This window comes from Condylura cristata, unplaced genomic scaffold (assembly GCF_000260355.1).
Source record: "Condylura cristata isolate star-nosed mole 26May11 unplaced genomic scaffold, ConCri1.0 scaffold00006, whole genome shotgun sequence".
Taxonomy (NCBI): domain Eukaryota; kingdom Metazoa; phylum Chordata; class Mammalia; order Eulipotyphla; family Talpidae; genus Condylura; species Condylura cristata.
This window is the reverse complement of record NW_004567107.1, coordinates 59075049-59095494: the sequence shown is the minus strand read 5'-3', so window position 1 is coordinate 59095494 and position 20446 is coordinate 59075049. Positions and strand designations below refer to the sequence as shown.

At 32.0% G+C, this 20446-nt stretch overlaps 2 protein-coding genes across 2 annotated transcripts in view; one reads left to right on the top strand and one right to left on the bottom strand.

Moving 5' to 3' along the window:
* The window catches only part of IFT74 (intraflagellar transport 74), a 60557-nt gene that overhangs the window by 28979 nt on the left and 11132 nt on the right, over positions 1–20446 (bottom strand). The window contains exons 6-10 of the mRNA XM_004677702.2: positions 20261–20321; positions 18425–18484; positions 16889–16950; positions 3746–3884; positions 2298–2360 (exon numbers count right to left, since the gene is read on the bottom strand). Coding sequence (XP_004677759.1) covers positions 2298–2360; positions 3746–3884; positions 16889–16950; positions 18425–18484; positions 20261–20321 — 385 coding nt within the window. The remainder of the gene's footprint in view (positions 1–2297; positions 2361–3745; positions 3885–16888; positions 16951–18424; positions 18485–20260; positions 20322–20446) is intronic.
* LRRC19 (leucine rich repeat containing 19) lies at positions 10410–13944 on the top strand. The gene is made up of 4 exons (XM_004677701.1): positions 10410–10490; positions 11570–12083; positions 12928–13113; positions 13619–13944. The coding sequence occupies exons 1-4, from the start codon at positions 10410–10412 to the stop codon at positions 13942–13944; spliced, it is 1107 nt and encodes a 368-aa protein (XP_004677758.1).

Below are 20446 nucleotides of genomic sequence, written 5' to 3'. Positions count from 1 at the left end.
TTGTTATAGGAGCACTAGAAACTAATACAGTCAATTAGAATAATTACATATATTTGCAGCTGTCCTGCTCACCAAGAGAAAATATGGGCTGTGACACATCTACTAAGTAATTAAAAGAGCTAGGACTGTGGATGGTGGTGGCAATGATACAATGATGATGATGAAAATAACATTGGAAGCTGTTACTTATCGAGTGCTCATTTTGAACAAGGCAATGTACTCCATGTTCTTTACATAACAATTCTCAAAGCAACTGTAGATTTTCATGTTTGGTAAATGAGAAAACCAAGAATATGAAATCTAAATAATATTTTTTAACAAAGAGCTAATGATGACATCAGATTCACAACATGAATAAAACTAAATTTTTAAGAGGGAAGAAACATCTTTTTTTGCAAGCAAAAAAGAAGGAATCTTAAAAAAGAAAAAATGAACAAGAGGAAATGTTTATAGGAAAGGGTTATAAATACAGTTCAAGTAGTGGATTAACTTTGAATTCAACGGCATGATACAGGTATAAGAAATGCATTTTGAGGTATCCCTTTCATAGTTTTTCCCATCTAATTTGTTTAACCATTCTATGGAGTTGTTTAAACTGCATCTTTATAAAGTGTTCCTGAGGACTTTACCTCATGTTGATCTTTTACCTTATTTTTTTTACATACACCCTGGTAAATCTACAGGTAATGTTTAGCATAGTAGAGTGTACAGAGTAGATATTCAATAAATATGTTGACTGGTATTTGGCATACTTTCTAGAAAAGTCCAAAAATAAGTAAATAAATAATATCTGGCAAAAATTAAATGACTGGCATTTCCTTGACTTGAGAATATAACAATTTTTTAAAATGCTATTTTAGCCACACATCAACCAATACCAAAGAACAGAGGCATCAGTACAAAAACTAAATCCAAGACCATCACACTTTTCTAATGGAAACTAAACTGCCAAGTCTTATTTCTTGTCAGCAATCTCATTAATCTATAGTATCACCGATCCTATTTTCAAAATAATTACTTAATCCTTGGGAAGGTAGGAAAGTTCTGGAGTACAAACAGTATACTGACAAGCAAAGGGCATAAAAAAAAGTTCATAACTCATACACTGTCCAATAAATGTATAAAGGAATACTTCATGAATAAATAAAAATTAAAACAAAATAGTAATTTTTACCTATTAAAGTAACAAAATGAAAAGACAGATAATGCCTGCTTTTAATGAATACAGTGGACAAAAGGCATTCTCATAAACTGTGGGAGTTGAAAACACAATGCCTTTTTGGAAAGTAATTTGACAATTTCACATCATTCTACAAATATGTACCTTTATACCCAGAGCTAGAGTTTATCTTACGCAAAAAATGTATGTTGTCAATAATCCCCTAAACAATAGTCTATCCAAGTTGTGTCACAGTTATAAGTATAATATAATGTAGTACTTTGAAATAATAAAGGAAGATCTTTAAGAACTGCTGTGATTAGACAGTCAAGAGAAATTAGGTATTAAAACACAAACTAAACAGCTGTAGGTAGCATCTCAAGTGTAAATTCGACTTGAGATTTTCCATAATAATAATGGGTTTATAGGGTTGTTGTGAAGATTAAGTAAAAATACTGGTGACAGACATAAATAGCTTGGAAAAACATAGTAAGTAGTCAATAAAATTAAGAATAGACCAATGGGGAAAAAAGACTAAGTTTTTTAAACTTTCAACTTCTTCAATTTGTTTTAAAAAATAAACATTTTGTTTTATGAATTAAAAACCACTTTCAATAACCAATAAAAAAACAAATGATTGCTTTCACATCTTTAGGACACACAAGTCAGAGACGAAAACCAAATGATGAAGAAAGGAGATTACTTCATCACTATGAATAAGACTGTCAGAAAGGGGATGTAATAGGGGTAATGGAGTGGGAGCAAAGCAGAGTGGTGGCCAGAGAAGGATTACTAGGGTTTGGGTGGTAGGTATGGTAAAAAACACATACAAATGTAGAAGTATAAAACTAAGAAATATGCTGTGATGTAAATCAACATTATTGCAATAAATGAAAATTCGATTATTAAATAAAAAATTTTTATCAGTTCTTATGTACATAGTAAATACTCAATAATTAAATCTAATTTCTTATCAAACAAGAGGCTGCATAGTCCTGAATGGAGAAAAAAGATTATGATCTTTTTAGTAAACTGCTAAATGAGTATGTACTTGAAGGAACTCTAATAATATTTATACTTGAGTAAATTATCTTTTGTGACTAAGTAATGTAAGAATCCTATTTAATTTTGTACTTACTGCTTCCAGGCTCTCTTTTTTCATGTTCAGTGAATCTAGCTGTTGCTGGAGTGTATCTAGTTCCTAAGAACAAGGGAAAAGAGCAAACACAAATGAAAATTACAGCATGAAGAATATTTGTTTCTCAAAATTTCAAATATGGATGTAGCAAAATAAATTTTGTAAACAATTTGAACCAGTATCTGAAAAGTTTACTAGAATTTATTAATGTTCTTTAATTCCCTTTTGCCCACTTTCTTCCACTATTCCTGAAAACCTTACCAAGATCTACATATAAAAGTAGTTTATGAACTTGTCAAAGGTAGACAGACCTATTCACAGTGAATTATCATTTGGTGCAAAGAATATCAGAAGTCTTCCAATTAACAATGGCATTGTTTAAAGTTGTGATTTTTACTCTTGATCTTTTAAACTGTATTTTCATATCTTTACCCAAATATCTTTTAGAACCAAGAGTTATACCAATTTACAAGGATAAGAGATAAGGCCATGGAACTTACTACTCATTCAGAATTTCTGTGAAAGAATAACTATGTATTTTAAAATTCTATAATAAACCTTCTTCTTGTTTCACTGTGGCTTATAAATTCTGTCAGATAAGTTACATTAAATTGGTAATGAAAGAAGATGAAGAAACTACAACTACATTCAAAACTGGCATTTGTGGGGACTAATTCTCTTTAACCATTTGGTTAAGGGATATCTGGGCATGAAAGGATACTACCATGTGAATATGACTCATAACCACAACTTAATATAGGACAATTCTTAATATTCCACTTAGGCATATTACTTACATAAGTATCACGGTTAGAGGATAGTCACTGTTCAAACCAAAGACATAGCAGGAAAAAAATTTAAACTGCTTAGAAGGAAGTAAAGAGGTAAATGTCCATATACTTCTGCTTCATGAGGTCTTTTGCTGCTTCTATTAAAACATCATTATAGAAACAATTGTCTTTAGGGCCCTCTCTGGTGGCACAATGGGTTAAAAGCACAGCACTGCGAAGCTGGCAGCAGCTGCCTCAACATGAGTTCAATCCCTGGCCAGGGAGGTAACCCACATGGTACAGCAGACCTCTTCTGTCTCGCCCGCTGCTCCTCTCAGCACTGTACTTTGTTAATCTGCCTGTTCTGCTCCCCACTCTGTCTCTGGTGAATCCTCTGGGCCTGTACCCCAGTTCTATATGCATAAATAAATAAATCTTTTAAAAAATTGTATCTATTACATGTAAAAATTAAGGATGCATATAATATTGCAAAAACTAGGTCATTTATGCAGCCTAAGAAAATTTGATCTGACTTCTCAAATGTAAGTGTCCAGACAAATCTGTTGATCTTGTAAAAATGAATATTTTGATCAATAGGTATTTTTAAACTGTTGATTATATTCCCATGTTCAGACTTTTAGTAGCAAGACTGAACAGAGTAAGTAAAATTAGTATTACCTGCAACAATTTTTCATTTGCAGTTTTCATTTCTATATACTTGACTTGTTTTTCAGGAGACATATTTTTGATAATGCCATCTGCTGCTTGTTTTTCCTGTTCAATCTCTTCTTCCACACTTCTAATTTGTTTTTCTTTCCTGAAATCAAAAGTGAGGGGGTACAAAGTTAATTTTACCAAGGTCAGTTCAACTTAAACTTTAGGACATGAAAATTTATTTAACAATAGCTTGTGATAGAAAAATCCTTGTAATTGTACAAAAATATTCTATTTGGGGCCATCCCTGATGGCGCAGTGGGTTAAAGCACAGCACTAAGAAGCTAAAGCCACTTCAGCATAAGTTAGATCCCCATCCTGGAGGTGATCCACATGGCCTCTCCTGACCTGCCTGCTGTTCTCCTCAGCAGTGTACTTTGTCCATCTGCCTGTTCTGCTCCCCACTCTGTCTCTGGTGAATCCGCTCACTCCCCCGGCACCTCTGGCCTGTGCCCAGTTCTTATGCATAACTAAATCTTTAAAAAAAAAATTCTATTTGGCTTGTACAAAATTTGGACAGATCACTTCAGATTTATGTCGCTCCCTTTTCAATTCCCAAATTCTTCTATTTCCTTACTATCCACTCTATTCATTAGAAAAAAATAGATTTTTGTTAACAATATTAACAAAGAAAATTTTGAAAGACTTGTACATAAGAATGCATTTACAATTTTTATTATCACATCCTCAAGACAATGAAGACAGCTAAATTTTAGAGTAGTTTTCAAATATCATAAGACAGATTTCTTTGTTATGGAAATGTTTCATAACATGTCATATAAAGCAAAACAGCTCCAACTGAACTGGAGTCTGGGGAAACTCACAATACAAGTTTATTTAAAAAATAAAATACTTTGGATTAATAATGTTGTACTTAAATTTCCTATCACCTATTGCTTTAATTGTAAATGGTATTCCAGAAATGATCAGTTACATTTTTTTAAAATATTAATTTATTTATGCATACAGAACTGGGGTACAGGGGCGGTGGGAGGATTCACCAGAGATGGAGTTGGGAGCAGAACAGACAGATTAAGTAGACTGCTGAGGGGAGCAGAGGGCGGGTCAGGAGAGGTCTGCTGTGACATGTGGATCACCTTCTGGCCAGGACTGAACTCATGCTGAAGTGACTGTAGCTTCTTAGTGCTGTGCTTTAACAGCTGCTCTACCAGGGAGGGCCCAATTATCAGTTACATTTAAACATTTTAAAACACTAAGTTATTTTTCCTGAAGACAAGAACAGTACAAATATAATCCTGTAAAGCAGTAATAAAATTAATCAAAGGCCATAAACATCTTTTTTATATAATCACAAGAAATACCAATGATATGCCACTTACTCCCAATTAGTAACATGGTAAAGAAAAATAGTGAAAAGAATCTTCTGGAACTAACTCATTCTGAACTCCATGATTCTTCACTACGAACAATGAATCATTTTTACTTTTGCCTAATGTCTACTGAAGTTATAATGAAGATGGGAACAAAAATGTCTACTGAAGTTAGAACGAAGATGGGAACAAAGCTGGATAATGTTTCCTTCCACAGAGAGAAAATTATAGCACAAGGAAGGTAACTGAATTTTTTTTAAGACAACAAAATGGCCAAGTATCAGATCTTTCCATGCTTTCAGAACTTTGTACCTATTATAACTTGGCAGTAAAATCACCAATGAGGGTGTCATAAAAATGAGTAAACAACAGTTGAAACTCAGTGGAAAGTAAAACTTGGTGAAATCGTTTCACTTGAATTGTTCCAAAACCAGACTACCTCTGTGTCCAACTCAAATCACCTTAGTTACATATCTTTCAAAGTATGCATTATCAACTATCATTATGTACTTTAATTCATAACACAAGCCACTTATATTTAAATTTTTTCAAGAGTAACTGTGAAAAAGAAACAAAATAAGGTAGTTACCCAAACCACCTTATTACATGCAAAAGTCAAAGATGATTTGAAGAAATTATTCTTGTAGTCAATCTTTTGCTAAGGAACTCTAGCATTTTTTTTAATTACCTGTTCACTAGGTACAAAGGTTAACACAAAGTGAAATGTAATCATATGGCATACTTTCTTTTTTAACTGGTGTAGAAGAAACAGAACACATCTCTTAGCATGCCATTTTCTGAGACAAAAGCAAAAAAATGAAGGTAAGATACCATGTATTTATAGGTTTTACAGGTTTGGTGGTGGCTGTTGATTTTCTAAAAAATGATAATTAAGTTTGTTAAGTCTGTAGAACAGATCTTTGCTTTTAAAAAGTGAAGAGCCAAAAATGTGATTATATTTTTATGCAACTGACCTTAAAATTATAAACCTAGGACATGGACAAAAAATCTTTTCCTAATAAAGCTATGATGTAACACAAAATAACTGCTTTTCTTCAGAACCAAAAAAGGTTTCATGTAGCCAATCAAATTTATAAGATCTTTTTATTTTGAAGTATATTCATCACAAGACATTTTGTAGTGACAATAACTTAAAAACAACTTCGTAAGGTGAAAAAAGATTGACCACTAGTTGATACTATTGATACTGGGTACCATTCTTCTTCAAGTTTTTTTTGTCCTGAAATTTTCCATTATAAAACACTTTTAGCAAATGGAAAAAAAAAAATTAGACTATACAACCAATTAGCTACCACATGGGAATGGGAAGCAAAGTAGATATGTTGGATAAAAGAGGTCATCTGTATGGTGAAGCACAGAATTCTAGTGGCTAATTTAATGTAATATATTAGCATGTTGATTTTTAACAATGTTATTCAACAAACCAAAATAACTTCAGCACTTATTTGTTTAGAATTTATCTTAAGTTCTGAGTTGCTGGTAATTTTAAAATTAATCAATTATGAAAAAATAGACTCCTTAAACCCTTAGTTTTATTTCTGGTAGAATAATGGAAAAAATAATTACTGGTATTAAATAGATGATATAAGTATTGCAGAACAATCCTCTGTCTCCACATTTCTGCATGACCTCCATTACTTACTTCAGCTGTTCCTATTTCACATCAAATCTTAGGTTCAGTTCATTATCTTTGTATATTGTATATTCCTACCCTATTTAGTGATCTCTACCTTATTTATTTCTGGGCAGAAAAAAAAAGAAGGTACATATCCTTTATTTGCCAACATATCATTCAGCCATAGATCACAATATAAACTTTATGACATCACTGAAAATACCGAAATAAGTCACAAAAGAAGCTGTATATTTATTCCTAAAGATCATTAAATAAGGATAGATTACCTTTTATAACTTTGGGCATCTCCCTTTTGTAAGAAATGGTGTAGAGTAAGTAATAGTTTGAATTAATTTCTTACTTTATTTTTTTAATTTTATATCATTTCTTACTTTAAAAGAGATCCTATTATGAGATATATCTAAGTTCTAAAATCTAGAAGAAACTGTAGCTTTTTTCTAAAAATTCAATTTAACTAAGGAAAAGAAAAAAAAGTGGAAGGGGACTATACATAAGTAAATCAATAAATTGAAAAAAAAAATCAGGAAGTCAACTAAAACAAACCAATATTGAAATAACAATAAATTTCTCCTTGTTAATGAGGTAACAAACTTTAGTAATTTGAAATAAGTTTCATCTCAGTAATTTTCCTACTTTCTGCTCTGATGGAATTAACTCTTGTTAAAAATCTTAAGTAACCAATAGTAACAAAGCCATCAGAATGTTCAAAGACAAAATGTTTAAAAACACTATAAAGATGTCTTTATATCCATTCAAATGGATACCCAGTTGAAACATAGTTTCTATGACTTTAAAAAGAAAGAACAAGAAACATCAGTTATAAATAAATGATTAAATGGAAAATAACTATTTAGCAAGAAGAATTTACTCTAACAAAGGGTGATTTCAAGTTAGAAGTCTTGTTGGATGTAGCTATTAATTTTGACTTCTGCCCAGACCCCAATGAGAATGAAAATAAAAGGTAATAAGGGATATAAACTCCAAGAACAAAGAGAATAGGAAGAGCAATGATAATAAAACCAAGAAACTAGGCAGCTCGTAGTTAAGGTGGAATTGACTGGTAAAGCAAAATTTTCCCCAAGCCAGACATGGGGGAAAGTTGAAAAGTTACCTGAACCCCTAAATGGTCCAGAATTTCTACGGCAGAACCTCTTAGTGGCTCAGAAAATGGCAGCATTGGTTATTGTATAAGCAGAGGAGAAGGGACTAAACATATAGTTGACAGTGAGAATAAGTCAACATACTGCTAAGATATGCCCACCTTTTCACTAGCTCTCAGAATCCTGGCCATGTTTTTTTATCTGTTTAGGCAGTAGATTAGAAGAATCCAACCAGCAAGAGAAAAGAGCTAAACATAGTGTAATTTCGGTATTCCTAAGCAAATAGCACCACAAGTTCTGCTTTACAACAAGGTCTAGAGTCAGTAAGACTCCTAAATACGGTTTCCAATTAGCTTTTTAGTCACCGACTTTTATATGTAAGCTCCAAACCCAATAACAAATATATGAATAAGGCCTCTATTATAAAGGACATTAACCAAATTAAACCAGAAAAGCACAACCTGTGGCAACAGAGGGCATTCAAGGAAAAATTAATTAAGAAATAGCAAGAAAAGAAACACACAGGACAATATTCAGAGGAGAAAAAGAACTCATGGAATTAAAATGATGGCAGGGAAAGAAAACTTAACAGAGTAATTTTAAGATAAAACTGAGGCTATCTCCCAGAAAGCAGGGCAAAGCAGACAGAAGTGAAAGGCAGAAGAGCAAAGATAAAAAAAATTGGAAAATTATTCTAAGAAATCAAACACACAACTAAGGAAGTTCTAGAAAGATTGAAAAGAAGAAAAACAAATCAGCATGTAACAATTTATAAAATCTCCTAGAACTAATAGCTGTAGCTTTTAGATTGAAAACACACACCAAGGAATATAAACTCATTTTTATCAACAAAAACTGACTTTCATACAAGATCATGAAATTTCTGAAAAGTGACTTTAAAAGCTACTGAGATTGAGAGGCAAGTGACAAAAGAATAAAGAAATAGTGTGGCAAGGCATCAAAGTAATACTAGAAACCCAAAGACAAGAGGGCAATGCCACCAACTTTCTGAGAGAAAATTATTTCTGACTTTAAATTGTTAGTAGTCAAAATATCTTTTGAGAGCTAAAAAAAATTTCCCACCTCCATAAATTACTGTAGGCATTTCCATTAAAAAAAAAAAAAAAAAGGCCCTCCCTGGTTCCCTGGTGGTGCAGCGGGTTAAAACACAGCACTAAGAATCTTAAGCCACTTCCCCATGAGTTTGACTCCTGCCTGCCCCGCAGGAGATTCACATGGCTCAGCAGACCTCTCCTGACCTGCCCGCTGCTCCCCTCAGCAGTGTACTTCAAAGATCTGCCTATTCTGCTCCCCACTCTGTCTCTGGCGAAGCCTCTCACCCTCCGCATCTCTGGTCTGTACCCCAGTTTTGTATGAATAAATAAATCTTTAAAAAAAATGAGGCAATAACTCAAGACAGGATACTTTAGAAAACAGGAATCCAGTAGCAAAAGTAAAGGGGACTCTTTCTGAGGACAGAGGGAGAGCAGATGTCAGCATCTGTGGAGAGGGACAGGGGATCAGCTCCCTACATGGAGCCACCCTAAATGGAGAAGCTTTTCTAAGTAGATAAAACATAAAGTATCTAGTACATATAAACTATTAAGAGATTTGTACCAGCAAGGGAGGGAGATTGAAGGAATTATGTATAATAAAGCAAGTCAGAATGACAAAGGTAAATATTGTACACAGATTATTCCACAAAGCAAATACTTATGTAAACTAGTGGACACCAATAAACAAAACAAAACTTCTGAGGTTAAGAGAAAAGGGGGAGGGAGATGGTGTCAGGGCAATTTATAAGGGTTGGTGGGAGGAAAAAAGAGTTTAAAAAAAAAAAAGCTATTGAGAGATTTTCTAGGCGAGAGTTTATGCATAAATTCATAAAAAAAGAAACAAAATGAAGTAAAATTTTTAAAAAGTACAGTTAATTTAGAAGGAAAAATGCAAGAATAGATATGTAATCCTCTTACATACTTCATTGACAGTTTCTATATTTATGGTAGCAAAAACAATGAATGTTAATCTAACCAAAAATATAATGTACTGTGAATGAAAAGGCAGGAAGTATACAGTTGATGTGCTGGAAATGAAGAAAGAGTGTGTTTGAAAATTTGCTGAAGACTCTTATCTCACACAAAGTTAACAGACTGTAGCTATAGTTAACACCTAAAATTGAAAAGCCAAGGGGCAACAACAAAGATATATTTAAACATGTATATATTCATAAATACACATTCTTCTGAATATTTTGGTGTGCATAATTTAAAAATTTTAAATGCACAACCCTTTGTTTTAAAGTTCCTTTCAATAGATCCAGAAACTAATGAGACACCTTAAAAAATAATTTCATTTTTCATATAAGGTTTTAGTTTAAAATTAGAGTATAGGGAAAGTGAAAGACAAGTACTTGTTTCACATTTTATGCATTCTAAGAAAAACTGAAAGAGGAAAAGGACTATCAAGAGGCCTTAAATAATCTTTCAAGTGCTAGTCTGCTATCCAGATGTAAATTTTCTTTTTCCTATCAGGTCTGCAACATGAAAATCAGATGCATCACAATCTTGTTTTGGACCCTCTCCATGCTATTATTATCAGATGAAAGTCAGACTTCGGAAATAGTAAGTTTTTACAAACAAGTAGTGATTTTTCAAGGGTACAGTTGGTTACATTAAACAAAATACGCCAAGACAATTTAAAAAAAAAAGAAAATTAAAAAAAATCCCAAATTATCAAACTAGTTTTTTTTTTTTTTAGCTCTATAAATTCAAAGTCTTATCTCTGAGTCAGAATCTAACTTGACAAAAGCAGTTTTCATTTTAAAAACTGAAGTCTTTGAAAGTGACTAGAGATATATGTGAATTCTTAGTATAAAGTAAAATATTACTTTCAACTCCAAAACAACACAAGAACTATTTCCTTGTACGCTAAAAACATTGTTTGAAAACTTTGAGCTGTTAACCCTATAGAACTATATATTGGATATTAATTATTAATTATTTAAAAGTCTAGGTTTAGTGTTGGTAATTCTACTTATTTTTTTAATTACATGTTTTTAAATAACTTATTCATTAAAAATGTCAATCTTGCGGGCCCTCCCTGGTAGCTCAATGGGTAAGGGCGCAGTGCTGCTGTCTAGCAGCAGCCCCTTCAGTGCCAGGTACATTTCCCACCCCGAGGTGATGATCCACACGGTGCAGCAGACCTCTCCTGACCTGCCCGCTGCTCACCTCAGAGTGTACTTCGCTGATCTGCCTGTTCTGCTCCCCACTCTGTCTCTGGTGAATCCTCTCACCACCCCTGCACCTCTGGCCTGTACCCCAGTTCTGTATGAATAAATAAATCTTTAAAAAAAATGTCAATCTTGCATACAGGCATACTAAATATCTTAACAGAATTAGCATCATGTATTTCCACAAAAATAAATGGAAACATTCTTTCTGTAATGACTGCATAAGTTTAAAGAAAGCTATATACTAAACTATAATCTCTATGCTCAAGTGTATGTAACACAATTTCCTTAATCTTCAGTATTTCATCCCAATCAAGAAAAGCCTGTGCTTTATCTTTTCACACTATAATACCATCAGATCAGGTGTTTTTCTAAATGTTTTTCTTTCCAATGTCTGTATCTAAAAATTTGGGAAATTATGTTAATATTATTTCTGATTAATGCTTTGTTAATTTTTTTCTTTTTTAGGAAATCAAATGTAATTTCACTGAAAAGAATTATTCTTTGATTCCAGCTGATATTTATAAAAATGTTAGTATACTTGATCTCAGTTACAACCAAATTTCTCTGAACGCTAAAGATATTATGGTTCTACAGCAATATTTTTTACTCACTGAACTCTATTTGATTGAGAACAATGTCTCTGTTTTATATAGTAATAGCTTTGCTAAACTCTCCAACCTAAACATTTTAAATATCTGTAAAAACTCCATTCACTTAATTAAACAGGATGCATTTGTAGGCTTAAACAATCTGAAACAGCTACATCTCTGCCAAAATAAAATATTACATTTGAATCCTGACATGTTTGTGTCTCTAAAAAATCTGATACTTCTAAATCTGCAAGGCAACTTGATAAGCTATTTTGATGTACCACCACGGTTTCATCTGGAGTTAATAATTTTACATGACAATCCATGGAACTGCTCTTGTAGTCTACTGAATTTACAGAACTGGTTGAACACATCAAATGTGACATTAGGTAAGCTATCATAATTTCAATTAATCCAAGCCAAATGTGATTTTTGGTTGTTCTACCCCAGAAAAGTAATAGTTATTCCTGTGAAAGAAACAAGAGAAACACTGAAAAGAAACTGCTAAATAGATGCGTTCTCTCTGCCCCTCCACAAAAATAAATAATTTAAATATTAAATGCATGAGATGATACTTAAGTTTACAATTTCACTATCAAAGACTAACTTTTTAATTTAAGTAGATTCTGTTCTTAGTATATCAATGGCAGAGTAGAGGAAAAGAAGCTCCCTACTTTAACTACAAACCATGCTCTCTGCCAAAGATTCCGATCTTCACTATAATCTTAATCATAACAGATGTATTAATGCAAACCAAATAATAAACAGATACTGTGGGCCCTCCCTGGTGGTGCAGCGGGTTGGAGCGCAGCACCAAGAAGCTACAGCTACTTCAGCATGAGTTGATCCCCAGCCCCGGAGGTGACCCACATGGCGCGGCAGATCTCTCCTGAACAGCCCGCTGCTACCCTCAGCAGTGTACTTTGTTGATCTGCCTGTTCTGCTCCCCACTCTGTCTCTGGTGAATCCTCTCACTGCCCCTGCACCTCTGGCCTGTACCCCAGTTCTGTATGCATAAATAAATACATCTTAAAAAAAAAACAAAACAGATACTGCATTTAAACCTTATTTATAAACAACTTAATAAACAAGAATGTGTTGTTAGACAAGAGTTTTTTATACATCTCATAAATTCTAGGTAATAAATTTAAAATTCTAGATGAAAATAATTATAAAATTTTGTTAGCTATTCTTAATTTTTATAATAAATTTTTATTCTCTCTGATTTACTAGAAAATGAGAACATTACTGTGTGCAATTACCCAGATATCCTGAAGAACTACAGTATAAAAGCTGTACCTTATAAGGCTGAATGCTATTCAAAGTTTCCTCCACTACTAATAGAAGATTTTTACAATGATTTTCAGTCCATAAGCAATTCAACATTTAATAGTTCTTTGAACAACTTAACAAATTCAGGTAATGTACTTGTTTTGAACATTAATATTGCTGAAAGTATTATTACTGTAATACATTATGTATTCTGAATAAATGACAAACTGAGGATATTCTCACTATATTTCTGTATTTTTAATTTCTGTAAAGAACAAGTCCTCATCTCAATAAAAGATTTCCAACCAGGCTCTGAGAGTTAGCAGCCAAATGCCACTATGCAAATTATTTAACTTCTCTGAGCCTTAGTTTTAAATCTTAATAAGCATAAATCAATAATGTTCCTAAGTGAAAGTATTTTTGCAATACTTGCAAAAATAAGTAGTTATTTTGAAAAATATTTTCTTTTACCACACCGTAAATACCTTTATTTTTTGTAGTTTTAGCAATTATTGTCTAAAGAAAATTTTAAGTATGTTTATTTCTCTAATACTGAAATGTTAAGTTTATTTCTCTAATACTGAAATGTTATTAAGACACGCATTATTTTTTGTCAATTTAACAAAATCTCTCTCTCTCTTTTTTATTTAAGAACATGAACCTATTGGAAAAAGTTGGTTTTTTCTTGTCAGTGTTGTGGTCACTGTATTGCTCACTTCATTCCTCATTTTTATTGCCATCAAATGTCCAGTGTGGTATAATTTTCTGCTTAGTTACAATCATCAACGCCTGGAAGAACATGAAGTAGAAACCCATGAAGACGGGCTTACCAGAAATTCAAGTTATCTTTCACAGGTATCAAATACAAACTCTGAAGACACTACAGTAATATTTGAACAGCTGCATTCATTTGTGGTAGATGATGATGGATTTATTGAAGATAAATATATAGATACTCAAGTATTATGTGAAGATTAATCTCTTCCAATATTTTATTTTCTATAAAATGTTATCAACTCATGAGATTGTTATCAAGACATGAGATTTTGATATGTAGATTATCAAACTATTGCTAGTAGATCTTCATGTTAAATACAATACCATATAGTTTTGTTCTTCTCATTGGTATTAAGCAAATAGGTCCAAATATAGTAACTGACACTTAACCAAAAGCTAACAGCTACAAATAGTAGCTGTGCTATTTTCAGCAATATTCAGCAGGTATTACATAACAGTATGGAAAAGGAATACAGTAAATGATTCATTAATTAAAACTATCTGATTCTCGGGCCTTCCCTGGTGGTGCAGCGGGTTAAAGCACTGCACTAAAAAGCTAAAAGCCACTTCAGCATGAGTTCGATTCCCGCCTGCCCGGGAAGCGACCACATGGCAGACCTCTCCTGACCCACCAGCTAATCCCCTCAGCAGTGTACTTCATTGATCTGCCTTATCTGCTCCCAGCTCTGTCTCTGGTGAAGCCTCTCGCAGCCCCTGAGCCTCTGGCCTGTACCCCAGTTCTGTATTCACAAATAAATAATAAATCTTAAAAAAAAAAAAAAAGCTATCTGATTCTCATCCTAGCCCAGGAGTTTAATATAAATGAAATTATATTAAAGTTTTACTGAGTGGAATCAGTAAAAAAGTAAAGGTTTGGATTTATGTCTAGACAAAAGAACATAATTTAGTTTAAACTGACAACACAGTAAGATTAATTTCATGTCACAGAATGAATTCATGAAATTGTACAATATTTAAAAAATGCTTCCTGAACTGTCATGATAAATTTCCTGAAAATTCAGTTGATACTGAATTTTAAAGCACAGGCACAAAGTCCAAGCACAAATCCTAACAAAGGTGTAGGATGAAATTTTTCTTTCAGTTGACTATTTTTTTACCTCCAGAATTTCAATTTATTTTTTTATAATTTTTGTCTCTTTATTGATATTCTATATTTGGTGACACCCTATTCTCATAATTTATTTTAGTAATGCAGACATGTTTTTCTTTAAGGTTTTTTATCATATTTAAAATGGTGAATTTTTAAATTTTTAAATTTTTGTCGAGTAAATCAAGTGTCAGAATTCATCAATGACACTATTATTTATCCCCCCTGTATTGTCATTCATCAATGACACTAACTATTATTTATCCCCCCTGTGTTCCTTGCTTCTTTGCATAGCCCCTAATTTATTAAAATCAGGAAAATATTAAATAATATAATGCAATAACTCTGGACATCAGATTCTCACCTCTCTCTGGGGTTTGCTGTTATTACATTTTGTTTTTGTTTGTTTAGTGACTTGGAAACCAATTCTGTGAAGTATGTATTTTTTGTTACATGTAGTTACTGAAGCCTCTGCTTTGTTTGCTTTGTTAATAGTTGGCCAAAGATTTTCTCAGGCACAAAGAATCAATAACCCTCTAACTTATTTGAGGAGGGGTGTGTGTGGTGTGTGTGTGTGTATTCTGAGATATTACTTCAACAATCAGGCATGCACCTTACAATTCTGACGTAGTCTTCACTGCCTGTGCAGCTCTTCAAGATTAATCAGAAGTAGTATTTCTGGCCTTCTCAGATATTTCTTGAGAATCACAATTACTTGGACATGTCTAAAACCACCTACATTTCCAGAAACGTGCAATATTTTCAATATTTCTATGGACATTTTAATTCCTCAGGTTTTCCTGTGAAATAGAAGAACTGATCCATTTATTTATTAGGCATATTTGCTTGTGTTTATAGGAACATACTTTCAATAAGAATATAAATGTTTATGTTTAAGAATTTCTAACAGATAAATCAGCCACACCTTATTATTAAATTTCTGTAGGAGCAAATTAATTGTGGAAATGAGGCAAATTTTAAAAATAATCTATCATTCTGACAAAATTCTTTTTTAATTTAAAAAGGAGTTATTGTTAAATTTCTGGGACAAAATGTGTATGTACAAAAATATATCATCTCCTCTATTGCACGGTCTCACACAATACTTAATTAGGGTCAAAAAGTCAATAAAGACTAATTATGTTAACAAATTCTAGATCTGGATATTTATGTTCTCCCCATTCAAACTGATGTTAAAATCATGATCCCCAAAGGTGGTGGTATTAATAGGGGGGTCTTTGGAAAGTTATTATGTATCCAGATGATACCCTCATGAATGAGATCTCCCACAGCTCTTAGCCCCTTCCATCTTGTGAAGACACAGCCAGAAGGTACGAAGTGTGAATCAGGAAGAGAACCTTCACCATACTGATACCAGGCTGGTGCTTTGATATTAGACTTCCCAGCCTCCAGAAATCTAAACAATAAATTCTTGTTGTTTATAAGTTAACCTGTTTATGGTGTTTTATTATAACAGAACAAATGGAGTAAGACAAATATTATCATACCTTCTTATTTTTATAGGTGTTATTGTAACGGACAGAGTTGCCTTATTCCCAAAGTCAAAGTTATGCATTCGGTCTTTAACCAGGTTATACATAAGCTGTATCTACATCTATGATATGTCATTATAATAACTATTAATTATTAATACTAACGAAAAAATGTAACTGCCTCTCATTAGACTGGTGTTTAAATCTCATAATCCAATTAGTTTAAAAGCCCAGGTTAAAATTACAAATTAGAGACGAAAAAGTGTTCTTAATCAACTTAAATTTAAACTCTTAGAATTAAGAATCTTATTTAGCTAATAGACACAGTAGTGCTCTTTGAATATAAGTTGAATACAATTACTTAATGGTAAATGAGGATAACAATACAATAAAATTTGTATTATGCATATTCAACATTTTAAAATTAAAAAAAATACAACAAGGGCAGTTAAGAAAATTTGTAAGGAAATAAACAGCTCTGATATCAAACTATCTAGTAACAGCTCACTAATAAATCTATTATTTCTAAAGGGATTATACTTACGCTTGTCTTTCAGTAAATATGGTATCCATACTTTGTGCTTCTCTGTCATTTTGAGCTTTAAGCTGAATAAAGGATTAACACAGTTAATAAACAAAAATAACCACTAAACCATACTGTTTCTTTCTGATAATAAACTAATGAGAGATTATTATAACAATACTAATGTAATTATAAGAAAGTTTACATCAAGTTTTGCCTTTACCTGCATGAGATGGAAGATAGGTACTGGACCAACTGGTTATTCTCAAGATGGCAACTGAGAGCCTTAGGGGAGGGGACAAAGAGTTCCTGGTGCATAAGGAGACCTTCTGGCATGACTGTCCAAGACTGCCCTGAAGCTGTGATTTACCAGTCCCCAAATAAATGGGAAACTCTTCCTATAGTTCAGGGAGAAGGTATTTTTGAGCAGTTTCTCCATTTATATGCTTGTCATCCAATAAAATTTTTTGTTAAGCAGCACGTGGCTTCTGAATTTTTGCTTTAGTCATTAGACAAATGGATCCTCATCTTTAGAGAAGTTGGATAAAACTTAATACTATATGCAAAATTGAAAAAAATACTGTATGTGTTTCAATAATAGTCTCTTCCCTGGTATTGCAGTCTCACACCAAAATTATTAATTACTCTTTAGTGACCCATCAAATAATCTGAAGTAAACTTGATTTATATGAAGAGCATTTCAAGAATGTATTGAATGTTTAATAAATATTAGGAATATGCTGAATTTGGACCGAACACGAGTTTTATTCTTAAACCACTCAAGTTTTCGTATGAGTAGACCACGTCGACAGTACTTATGAATACTGGGCCTAAGATTTGGATTTAATTCTTGTAACTAACAAAACATAAACTATTACTTTTTTAATACCATATATAAATTTAGAATTCTTATGTTCTAAAGCTAAGAATAATTTTATTTAATTATCATGCTTTTAGAACTCCAATTTAGAGATTCATGTCATAAATTCTATGCTGTCACAAAACTCTTTCAGCATGTAATTATAAGCTATATAAGCTAAACGTTGTATTTCACTTTCACCTAACTGTTTACAATCAAAGGAAACTAGTTATCATTGTATTATTTTCTACTAGCTAACGCAAGAAGATTAAACATAAACTCTCATTTGCCAATCAAAAGCATTATCTAACATCATATTAGCTATACATTTTTCACCCTTTCTGACAAAACTATGTCAAGGTGCCACAGTGTCTCGTTAAGTACTCGGCTTTACCTGTGCAAATATTAAACAGAAGTCTTAAAAACTAACTTGTATATAAGGAAATGTAGATGGTATTCCCTAACTAAAGCTGTATGTGAGCCCTATAGATGCCAGAGCATCTTTCTAAGAGTGTTAACCATTAGGAAGACACTTTAAAATACAGTACTAAAGGGACTGTATTACTAGTATTTGGAGTCAGAGTAACAGCTATTGCTAAAGTCCATAGGTTATATCAAACTGCTATGAGCTATAAATGCCTCCTTTTGGAGGATACAATACACATAGATAAATTACTTATACTTATAAATTATCTTACCATGTTGTAATCATTCATTACTTCCTCCATTTCAGTATTGGTATTAAGTTTATCTACCAACTGAAAACAAAAATGTAAAAAACAAAACACATTCTATTACTTTTTATAAACTTTCTTCTTAATTCATAACATAATTATCAATCTTAGAAATAATGAGTAGCAATTTTAGGTTTAATAATTCCAACTATTTTATCTTCCAAAGTAAAAGTAAATATTAAATTACTCAAGTAAACATATTCTAAACATTTGGCCAATTAATAATTTTAGAGGAGAAAAAAAATGAGCAAATGAACAATTCTTTCTCTAAAGGAATTTTGCCTATTCTAAAAAGATAATTGATAATATTAAAGGAGTTCTCGAGAAGAAAAGTTTGGAGATCACGCTTTTGTTTTTTTCCAGTGGAGAGCTATTAAAACATTTACAAATTTATGTCAATGGAAATGTAAAATAATTTTCTTGTTCTGCTAGAATTTTCTCTTAAAAAGTCAACAGGGTAAGGTATAGCATGAACAGATACTAGTAAGCCTACTGGGAAAAAGTAGGCAATGATTACAACAGTTAACATTTACCTTCTACACTCACTGTTCTGAACCTGTAATGTGTATTGATTCTCTTAATTTTACAAATACTCTAGAAATTATCTTTTACACTTAGCAAATAAATAAATTTAGGTCATGGAATCAATTTGAATAGGAGGACTAATACAAGTAAACTATTTGCACATAACTGATTGTAAAAGACTAAGCTTAATTAATATAACACATATTTTATCACATTTTCACTTGTAATGTAATTGGTGTTAATAAGACCTAAAAATCATGTACTTACTATTGACATATATTCGATACCTAGCTAAGTGCTTTCTTCATTAAACCTACAAATGACATACTTTTTACACTAATATTTAATACTAAGTAATTTCCTTAATGTATTCCAGGATAACCCAAATCCTTTTCATCTCATGTCATTTCATATTTTATAAAAAACTAATTTTGAATAGAATATCATCTATTAAAATTTTTGCACTATTAAGCCCTAAAAAATGTTAGTTATGTACTACCTAGACCAATGTACTTCATCTAAGTTTGTTGGTAAAATTCTATGTTACAATATCACACTATAAAGGATCAATATCAAATTTACCTTACCATTAAGGTAGGATGTTTTACTTTTTGTGACCCTATTCTCAAACAGGGAAGGTGAGAAAAAACTTTTCTCTTTCATCCAGTTCACTACTGCTACTTAAAACATATTGGAAGGAAAAAAATTCGGACACTAGATATTTTCATAAAGCCACTATCATCTTAAAGTTAAGAGCAGTTATCAGCACTGCCAAGAAAATTGTTTCTTTCAAAAGTGTACATTAGGAAAATCATTGAGAGAACTATAAGTTACATATTCTGACAGGATACAAATACTTTATTCTGAATGAAACATATGGATAGAGGTAATATGTAATATGTTTCATGATCACATCACTCTATAAAAGGTAATATTTTTTGTTAAATCATTAACACTGTTAGATTCGATAAATTTTAGGTCCTTTAAAAACTGGTATTTTAACACTGTTAGAGGAAAAACATGCACATGATGGTATTTTGTATATTATATTGTAAGTAAATGATATTGAAATTATTAGAAGAATACATATGCATCTAATAGGTCAAATTATTTCAAATGGAGGAGAAAACAAGGGGATGTTTAATCTCTACACTTATTTATGGCTTCAATTGTCCACCATAAACATTTATGTTTAAGTATTATTTAATGTGTTTTTAAAAGTGTAAAAAGCAATGAAAATATTCAAAGGAAATTCATTCAGAAAAAAAGCAATACCATGTTGTAATCTGCAAGTTCTCCTTGAAATTCTTTGATTTCAACAGCTAAAGTCTCAGCTCTGCAAGCATAAAAAAATACATTCATAGAGAAGTAAGTAGATGAACATTACAAATATTATATAGAATTAAAAATTCAGCATTAAGCTTCTGATGTTACATTAAATGTTACTCATAATTTTAAAAA

Excerpts from the sequence above, each read along its gene's own strand:
- LRRC19 (XM_004677701.1), top strand. The coding sequence starts at position 10,410 with ATGAAAATCAGATGCATCACAATCTTGTTTTGGACCCTCTCCATGCTA. Across the intron at positions 10,491-11,569 it reads AAAGTCAGACTTCGGAAATA|GAAATCAAATGTAATTTCAC; the intron begins GTAAGTTTTTAC and ends TTTCTTTTTTAG. Across the intron at positions 13,114-13,618 it reads GAACAACTTAACAAATTCAG|AACATGAACCTATTGGAAAA; the intron begins GTAATGTACTTG and ends TTTTTATTTAAG.